At 44.7% G+C, this 10,280-nt stretch overlaps 1 protein-coding gene across 1 annotated transcript; it reads right to left on the bottom strand.

Moving 5' to 3' along the window:
- Window positions 1-7,481: 7,481 nt before the first annotated feature.
- On the bottom strand, window positions 7,482-9,623 carry LOC137083492 (proline-rich transmembrane protein 1-like). Its single transcript, XM_067449442.1, has 2 exons — window positions 9,277-9,623; window positions 7,482-7,622 (listed from the first exon to the last, which is right to left on the bottom strand). The coding sequence occupies exons 1-2, from the start codon at window positions 9,595-9,597 to the stop codon at window positions 7,482-7,484; spliced, it is 462 nt and encodes a 153-aa protein (XP_067305543.1). The 5' UTR covers window positions 9,598-9,623.
- Window positions 9,624-10,280: the final 657 nt, after the last annotated feature.

Raw genomic sequence — 10,280 nt, forward strand, 5'->3', positions numbered from 1 at the left:
GTGAGAGGTGATCTCCCCCAGGGGCCAGTGCGACTGATTGCGCTTTGATGCTCGCCTCTGGCCCGAGATCATCCTCTCCCCCGATCACCGTTGCCAACAACACTGATTCCACCTCATTCCATTTCTTCAGGAGATTGAGGTGGAAAATTTGACGTGCCCCGTTCCTATCGGATCGTATCACTTCATAATCGAGATCTCCCACCTGTCGTGCGACCTCAAACGGCCCCTGCCACTTTGACATTAATTTAGAGCTCGATGTAGGGAGTAATACGAGCACTTTCTCTCCCGGTGTGAATTTGCGTAGTTTCGTACCCCTGTTATATGACCGGCTCTGGCGGTCCTGGGCTTGCAACAAATTCTCCCTAGATAGCCGCCCCAAGGTGTGGAGTTTTGTTCGCAAGTCCATGACGTACTGAATTTCGTTTTTGGCCAAAGAAGGTCCCTCCTCCCAAGTTTCTCGTAGGACGTCCAGCACCCCCCGTGGCTGTCTTCCGTAGAGAAGCTCGAAGGGGGAAAACCCCGTGGAGGCTTGTGGAACCTCCCGCACGGCAAATAAGAGGGGTTCTAACCACCGATCCCAATTTTTGGCGTCTTCCTGTACGAACTTACGGATCATGGATTTAAGAGTGCGATTAAATCGTTCGACCAAGCCGTCCGTTTGTGGGTGATAGACGCTTGTTCGAATGGATTTAATGCCCAATAAACCGTAGAGTTCGCTCATCGTGCGTGACATGAACGCCGTGCCTTGATCAGTGAGGATTTCTTTCGGAATCCCCACTCGGGAGATCAGACGAAACAGTGCGTCCGCAACACTCTTCGCGGAGATGTTGCGGAGAGCCACTGCCTCCGGATATCGTGTTGCGTAGTCCACGATGACTAACGCAAAACGATGTCCGCGTGCGGATCGCTCTAATGGCCCAATGAGGTCCATCGCAATTCTCTCGAAGGGGACCTGCATTAATGGAAGGGGGCGCAATGGCGCTTTTGGGGCGGCCAGTGGATTCACCAACTGACATTCAGGGCAAGACGCGCACCACCTGCGCACATTGTCATGAATGCCTGGCCAAAAAAATCGGGTCATTAAGCGATTCAGTGTGGCCGCCATCGGGTTCGAGTGAGCCGCCTGGAAAAGCATTTCCCGGCGGCTCTTTGGTACTAATAACTGGGTTGTATCCACTTTTGTCTGAGTGTCTTGGGTCACTCGATACAACCGATCCTTAATTATGGCAAAATAAGGATACGTGACGGGCAATGCGGGTTGGAGAGACTGACCGTCGATAGAGCGGACCTGCTGAAATGCATGTTTTAGGGTCTCATCTTGAGACTGCTCCAGAGGGAAGTCATCGCGGTCCGAGAGAATCAGTCTCTCGACCCCGCTCGGTTCCTCTGAAGCTGTTCCCAAGGGTCCCGTATCAGTCTCGCCAACCTGCACTCGCACCGCCCCGTTCCTAGCCTTGTTTTTCCAAGCGGCATCCGCGCATAACGACCCCAATAATGCCGAAAAGGCGGGCCAATTCGTCCCCAGAATTAGCGGATGCCGGAGGTGGGGACTAACCGCCACCTCAACACTATGCTTTTTCCCCCTAAACTGTATCGTGACTGGGACAACCGGATATTCCACCACATCCCCGTGCACACACCGCACATTAACCATGCGGCTTGTATCCAATGCCCCAGGCTGCATCAGGCTTTGATGGATCGAGGTTTGGTTACATCCTGAATCCACCAAGGCCTGATATGTACCCCCCTTGATACTTACAGGAATTTGGTACTCTCCTGCTTGATCGGGGGTGGTCCGCTGGACGTCCGGGATCCGGATCATTGTCCCGATGTCCATCCTCGGACATCGGTCCACAAAATGATCCGGATCACCGCACCGCCAGCAGGCCAGCCCAGGCTTACCCGCCACCCCTGCGGCGGGGAGTGGGTTGGAAAATGAGCGCGGGGAGGGTGTGAAACCGGAGCCATTGTCGCCACCCGCCCCCAGCGGCCCCGCCCCCCTGGGCGGAGCCCGCGAACTCCCGGACGGTCCTGGGCCCATCCCACCCCGGCCTCTGGGGGGAACGCGAGGAGGGCCTGGAGGACGGGACCTGGGGAGAGGGACAGGGCGAGAGGGAGAGACAGAGGGGGGAGAGAGAGAGTGAGAGGTTAGTGAGGGCTCGCCGACCCCCGGGCACGCCACCAGGTGGTCCTCCGCCAGATGGATGGCCGTCTCCAGCGACGTGGGCCGGTGGCACTGGACCCACTCGGCGGTCTTTCTGGGGAGCCGAGTGATGAACTGCTCCAGCACCACCAGATCGACGATATGGTCCACGTCGCTTCCGCCGGCCAGGAGCCATCTGCGGCACGAGTCCCGGAGCTGTTGGGCCATTGCGAAGGGTCGGCCGGCCTCGCCCCATTCCAGGGAGCAGAACCTCTGGCGGTGTTGCTCCGGGGTCCGACCGACCCGCTGTAGGATGGCCCTCTTGAGATCTTCATATTTCAGGAGGTTCGCTACCGGCAGGTGTTGGGCGGCCGCCTGGGCTTCTCCTGTTAGTAGTGGTATGAGTCGCACCGGCCACTGTGCCCGGGGCCAGCCAGGAGGCCTCCGCGGTCTTCTGGAAGAGGTCTATGAAGGCCTCCGGATCGTCCTCTGGCCCCATCTTGTGGAGGGGTAGCCAGCCCGGCGGCTTCGGCGCGAACCTCCCGATCCATCCAGCTCCGGAACCTCTCGCGGTCCTCTTGCTGGCCGCGGACAATCGCCTCGAAGCGGCGCTCTTGGTCTGCCCGCAGGTCCAGGATTGCCTGATGTTGGTCTTGGTGGAGGGCCGCGAGGGAGGTGATGATGTCCGCAAACGGCGAGGCGGAGGGCGTCTGCATGGCGGCGGCTCGGTCCTACTTCCTTCCCGGGTTTCGGCACCAGTGTGATAAAGTTCGTTTGTGGAAGGAAGGAAGAGGACAAGGGGGTCGGTTTGACTGCTGACGCTCTCTTTATTTGTAACAAAACTCAGTTTCTTCACACTGTTTTGCCAGTGTGTATTTCTCTCAGTCACTTCCGGGTTCCGGTTAAACGTTCCGCTTCCGGGTCAACGTGTCTCACAACTCAATGTCCGTGGATGTGTGTGTGTCGCGTCAGCAGTCCCTCTCTCTCTTCTCGATCTCCGGTTCCACCTAGGTTTTATCCCCTCTCCGCGCTCATTACTGGAACGAGAGACAGGTGTTATTAATCTGCTTCCAACCCACTCACTTACCGCTCGTCCCGCGGCTCTCTCTCCCGCTGCAGACCTCGCTGAACCACGCCCCCCTTGCCACAGTTTTGTAAAAGACTTCCCATTTTGTTTAACCTTTTAGAGATTCTTTTTGAATCTTTTGAAATATGTTTTACTAAGCAAGATTTTATTCTTGGAATATATTCAAGAATATATTTCAAATCAGCAACAAGACCTCAAAGACCTCAGGTGAACTGTCACATAAATGTTTTCTGTGATGCTCAAATTGCGTAGAAAAGCTCATATTTCAGATTGTTCCAGCTGACGTGCGAGTGCAGTCCCAAGCGCGTGTCATGCTTATATGGCAACCCGAGCTTCCGCAGTGACTGTAAGGACTTTAAAAATAATATGAATGAACCGTCTTGTTTAATCTTAAAGTTCTGCTAGTCAGACTCGGCTCAGAGAGATGGCAAATAAATAATGCTAACGTAAGCGGCCATGGCACTGAGCGAGCACTAGTTATTAGTTCAAAAGGGCAAACAGTCAAAGTTATTATGCGAGTTAACTTATAAATCCGTCACTGTGAAATAAATTTGACTTTTACAGCTGAAGTTATGAGTGAATTAAGCATGCTTGGAACAATTACAGAGGAATATTGTAATACTTCACAATCAGGTACAAGGAAGGGAGACAACGGCTATATCGTTCGGTAGGCTGACTGAGACAAGTCAATATTTTATTAACTTGTTAACAGCAGTAATATGAGACAATCGGGTCCAGTCGGGTCTGTGTCTTCCCGCTGGGTTTGGTTCCAGCTATCAAATAATAGACGGGTCCATGTCGGTTCTGGGTACTATATTTTTGGCATTTCTCTGATCTGCACGGGTCCGGGTTCCAGTTTTTGAAATAATAGATGGGTACGGGTCGGTTCTGTGTAGAACATCGCAGGTCTCTTCAGGTTCGGGTGTGAATTTTTGGACCCGTGAAGACCTCTATTTACCGGCCATCCAGCTGCTCTATATGGAGCAGGAGCAGCAATCTCTCGAGGAACAGATCAGGTAATTCTGGTGTGAACAAACTTTACAGACTGCTCTTGGTGCATCCTTTTTTTTTTACAACCAGCTTGAATAAATACCTACCTGGTGGAGGACCTTGGGCATTTTTAGTGAACTACGGGACCTCAAAAACCATCTGCCCCCCTGAGGAGGACGGCACCAGAACTAGAGCCCAGCCAGCCACTGCACTGCATAGCTAAAGCCAGAGCCCATAACAGATGAAGAGCCTGAGCCTGCCACAATGCCAGCAGCAGTAATCAAGACTGTGCCAACATAGCCTGAAGGAAGTATGTAGTATGAAGGAAATAGATGTTTGAGCCAGTTACATTGTGCATTGCCGTGGGACTGCTCATGGAGTTTGAGGGTGTGGAGAAAAGCCCCACCTACACTCCAGTAACTATGAGTGAACTTCAGCTGTCCTATTTTGAGAAAGTGGAAAAATGAATTTCCTTGACTCTCCTGTCCCCACTGAACCGCTTATTACTGTCAGCTCCTCGTTTCAGCCATTGTTTACTCTAATATGCTGCATGGATGGACAATGCAATTCGGCTCCTCCCTCCTCGGCTCCACCTGGGACCATCGTCCTTATGGCCACACCATCTCCCTTGTCCCTCCAGCTCCACCTGGTTCAGATGTCACTCTGCATGCACTTCTGTTCAGCTGTGCTTCATCCTTTCACCCCTTCGTCCCTGTTGTGCTCTGCCTTCTTTCTGCCTTCGCCTTGGTTCTCACTCAAATTGGCTTTGCCCCAGTCTTCTGGTAACCTGGCTCCACGCCTCTACAGCTCTGTAAAGGAGCCGTCAATGGGCACATCAGCACCACCTGGGTCTCTACTTCCATCGGTTTTGCCTCCTTCAGTCGCCACCTTGGTGTCATTACAGTGGGATGCCGTTATGGCACATTTAACTGAATGAATGAATGTTATTACATCTTAGCAAAAGGGATAGGCTATAAGCTTTAGCCAAGATGTGCAACCCAAGTTTTAACCACACTTGTACAGGAAGTGATGTGTCTGACAGTTAACACCAGTACCTGAGAATTTGTGAGAAGTGAATTTAGTCAGAAAAACACAGCAACCAAAAATACCACAAGGACAGCTGGTTCCCATCTAACAACTTCAACATCAAAAGTTAGTGTTTGTCAAATACCCTAACAAACCAATTCATATTCAATTAATATATATATATATATATATATATATATATATATATATATATATATATATATATATATATATATATATATATATATATATATATATATATATATAATTTTATTTGTGATTTAATTTTAAATTGTCTTATAAATGCAATGTTGTGGGTACAGAATGCTAACAGGAGGAATGAGGAAACCCATGTGTGAACAATAGTTCACTTTTCAACAGCAGTTTATGTTGGATATTTTTTCATTGCTTTGGAACATTACATTATGGCCATTGACAGGTGATGTGAATAACACTGATTATCTCTTTATCACGGTGATTATCTCTTTATCACGGCACCTGTTAGTGGGTGGGATACATTAGACAGCAATGAGGGCCATATTTGTGATGGCTAGATGACTGGGTCAGAGCATTTCCTCAGCTCTTGTGGGGTGTTCACGGTTAGATTTAGGCAATGAACTCAGCCCCGCCCACAGCATTTGAGCTCGGGCAGTTCGGTCTGGACTCGGTCTGTCTTTTTTTTTCTCCAGAAAAAAATGGCGTTTGGGGGAGGGAAATATGTGTGTTATTTTGCAAAGGTTGCCTGCTAAAATTCACATTCCTGGGTCTATATATTATTTATATATGCGTCGCTCCGTTGCTCTGATTGTTTGTAGGTCTATCCAGTTGAGGTCTTTCCTGGTTCGGTTGAAACACGCCCCATAATTACAGCCCAACCTAAATTATTATTAGGAACACCATACTGATACTGTGTTTGACCCCTTTCGCCTTCAGAACTGCCTTAATTCTACGTGGCATTGATTCAACAAGGTGCTGAAAGCATTCTTTGGAAATGTTGGCCCATATTGATCCTTCAGAAATCCTTTTCATATGATCCTCAGGGAATATTTCTTATTATTATCAATGTTGAAAACAGCTGTGTTGTTTTAAAGGGGTACTTCAGTGCTGGGAAGATTAATCTGTATTTAAACTGGGTCATTAATGTAGTAGAAATGTGAAATTATTTTTTTATTTGGTGCTTACTAGACAGACAGAAAATGTATTTTTGTCTCATGGGGATGAAAGACAACAATTCCCAGAAGCCTTCGCTGACCTGTGAGGCCAATCCAAAGCCAACGCTACTAGATTACTGGATCACTGATCACTTTCCCACCGCGACCGCGATCATCTTAATAAAATCATTTCAGTTAGAGCACAATCATTTGAATATACTCCAGGGTTTCTACTGATACAAAGCCTTATGCTAATCGCTAAAGTAACCCTTTAAGAGTTATAAGAGATGTTTTCAAAAATATTAAAAAACAGTAATGTTTCCGAACTTTTGACAGGTACGATATGTTAATTAAATGTGTTAATTAAATAAATTCTGTTTATAATTATATATTTTTTCTATTTATGTAGTGCCTTACAACAATGTGGACTTTAATGGGAACATGTGTCACATACTGGTGGCTGTAGTAATCGCACAACGCAGGAGAATTCAAACAAACACTGCTTTATTAATCCATAAAGATACACACAGGAGGTCACAGGAGATCTAACACCAACATGAAATAAATACAACAGACAGTGAACTGAGAAAAAACTAAGGGCTTAACAACAAAAGAAAAAAAGAAAGCTAAACATAATCATGAAAGTATGTTTGTATATAATAAATATGTAAATAATGCACATGCAGGTAAAAAAAAATATCACAGTTTTACACAACATATTTAAGATAAACAAATGTAAATAAATTATAGAAGTAAAAAAATATATATTGAAAATGGATTGTCAATGAGTTAGTCTTACAGTTTGCAGATGGCAGACACATTTGCTTTATAATATAGTCAGGTTATTCAGTACTTAATCATTATTTCCTTATTTCATTTACAAAAAAGCATGAAAAAATTTCAATATTTTTTCAATATAAATTTAACTCAAAGGTTTCAATGTTTTAAACACAATAATACTAAACATAACAATCAGCTGTGTTTTTAGCATAATGTTACATTGACCAAATAACATTTAAAAAGCAGAGAACCAAATCTGTTTTTAATCTGTATCCATACATGACAGCTCTAACATCTGTTATCTCTAATTCAACACAAACTCTTCGATAATAATCAATGCAAAGACAACAATGCCAATAGCAACGCTCAAATGATTCACGGTGCGTGCGGTTTTGGAATTTTTTGCTGCTAACACTTGCTGTCCTGAGTGGTTGGCATTTCGAGTCTGTGGAAACAATTTTGAAACATGTTAATGTAAAACGATGTTAATCTCTTCTGTTCTCATTTAATTTCATTTTATGATAGGTTTTTATGGTTTTCAGTAAACGCTATTTATTTCCAAAGCAATCATATCTGGTTTGCTTACGGATCTTCAATCTGAGTTGTTAACTTTGTAATTAGTCTGGTAATTTCGGTCGTTTGACCAATTCAGGCTGCTTTGCAATGCATTATCACATTATATATATGGTTTAATGTGAACAATTATCTATACATGTTTGGCATAATTTGAAATGTCTCAGTGTGACTGGTAAAAGGGCTCATTCTCACAGCAGTAAACTAAAAGGCAACAAAGGGTTTTAAGAGTTGAGAGATATTTTGCTCATGAGGGTGTGTCCTCTGCCAATTGGTCCTTCATGCATATTAATTCATATCCTCAATAAGGTGTAACTTACGGGACTTGATTAATGCAAATTCCCATTGTGAACTAATTTTTACATTAGTTTCAGTATTGGTCTGGTATTTAAGGAGATGTTGTAGAAGGGTCACGGTGCGATCCTATCGAGTGCGAGTATCTTAGACACATTAATTATTATATTAATGTCAGGTATCCATATTTTACTCTTTACTTCAGAGCATTTGATGTTATGTATTGATTATCTCTGAACTGACTATGTTATTGGCATTTTACTGGACTTCAACAGTAAAAATAGCTAACATAATAGCTTTTTTTTTCTTAAAAACTTGTTGCTGATGGAGTCTCCAATGACACACCCTTTTCTCTAGAGCTGAATGTCATTTACAGGAAGACAAAAACCTTGACCACTAGTTATGAAATTATTTAAGTGAACTCAATGAGATCGAGAGATATTTACTGTTTAAGTGTATGTCAAGCACACAATATTACTTTGTTTTTTGTTTGTTTGTTTTTGTTTCGTTTTTTTGTTCTGGGACAGGCCCATTCCTGCGGGCTCAGCAGAAGTGCGCATTGAGGGCGAATAACAGCCATGAAAGGGGTAATCACGAGCATACTTCTTTAAACTTAAATGATGAATGGGACACCCTACGGTCTTGTGGACTTAACGGATAGCGCACACAGCAGCCACTGCAAGTCCTCAAGACCGAAAGTGCATATGAAGTGTTCCATTTGGGACAGGGCCACTGTGAGCTACGCAGAGGACTTCTACCCGGCAGTCAAAACAGCATTACTTTGTGAAAGTCCAGATTTAGAGGAAGACCATGAGGGTTTAGGGTGCCATTTGGGACAGGAATGTGGTGAAAAATGTCCCCACATTTTTAGGTTTTGGCTGTCTGGACTTACTGGAATTATATATACAGGTGCTGGTCATTAGAATATCATCAAAAAGTTGATTTATTTCACTAATAATAGTATTAGTATAATACATATAATGGTACATTTAAAGGTAAATAAACTAATTAATACCCCAAAAATCACAAAAAAGGCATAAATTGATAAACGTTATTTTATCAAAGATGATTTGGGAAAATTGAGACCTGAGACCATTCTGCCTTTCTGCCCAAATTTGTCCACAAAGGACCAATTAAGGGCTACCCTACGAAGGACGCTTGACGGTTGATTGTGCTTTAAGAAATTGAAGAAATAGTTAATAAATGAAGTAAATAAATGTACTAATACTTACAGAAGAGGAGAAAACCAGCGCAGCGATGCCCAGAGGAATGCAGCAGCACAGAGTGGTAAAGACGGAATAGCACAGGTATTCTGGCTCTGGATTGGCCAGCGGAGCGGCGGTCACAAAAACTGCAGGCTGCATGGTGACCACAGATTGCCCTGGATATGGCCCTTGGACATAGGGGCCCTGGGGGACTGGCTGTTTTGAAAAGGAGGGAAGGTATCCAACAGGATAGTCCTGGCATGCTGCTGCTGGTGGGGGTGTGGGCTGCAGCATTCCTGATTTCTCAGATGACCTATAAGCAGCTGTGGGCCGATTGCTGGGATCCATTTTTCAGAGTTTTGGCTTTTGATTGTAATTTCCTTTGCCTTGTGCTCTGCAGAGACATCTGTACTTCTGTAATCTGGTTCAGACACTCATATACTTTGCAGATAAATGGCAGCAGCAAATGGGGAGGCGAGTTGTAGGGGAGTTATCCAATAATAACCAACTGCAGAACTGCCATACGTCAGCAATGTGAGGATGGCAGCACCAGCAGTCTCAAACCGGGGTTGGGGTGGCTTGTAGCATCATTAAGGGTTAGTGGTGGGTTTAGTGGTGACAGTTAACAGGCTATGAACAAAACTACATTTGAAATATTTATTTTATATGTTCTCACAACACAGTGCATGTCATCAGATATCATTGTTCTGCATGCCTGTTTTATTTACATGAATACATTAGCCAGATAGATTAAGCATACAGACTCAATCATTCCCATTCAAATCAAAAGGTATATCAAGTAAATAAATAATATTAAATGTGTTTGTTCAATTATATTCATGGTTATATTAAAGGACACCTTCTGGTATAATATATCTGACTAATATGAAGCCTACTCTAAGACTGTAATGGTTAAAGGGATAATTCACCCAAATATACAATTTGGAAAACTGTTCCATATGACCTAAATTCACTCTTTTTATCATATCAAGTCTCTTCAGGAAATTTAGATGTAATCGCTCAATTTATAT

This window comes from Pseudorasbora parva, chromosome 7 (assembly GCF_024679245.1).
Source record: "Pseudorasbora parva isolate DD20220531a chromosome 7, ASM2467924v1, whole genome shotgun sequence".
Classification (NCBI taxonomy): domain Eukaryota; kingdom Metazoa; phylum Chordata; class Actinopteri; order Cypriniformes; family Gobionidae; genus Pseudorasbora; species Pseudorasbora parva.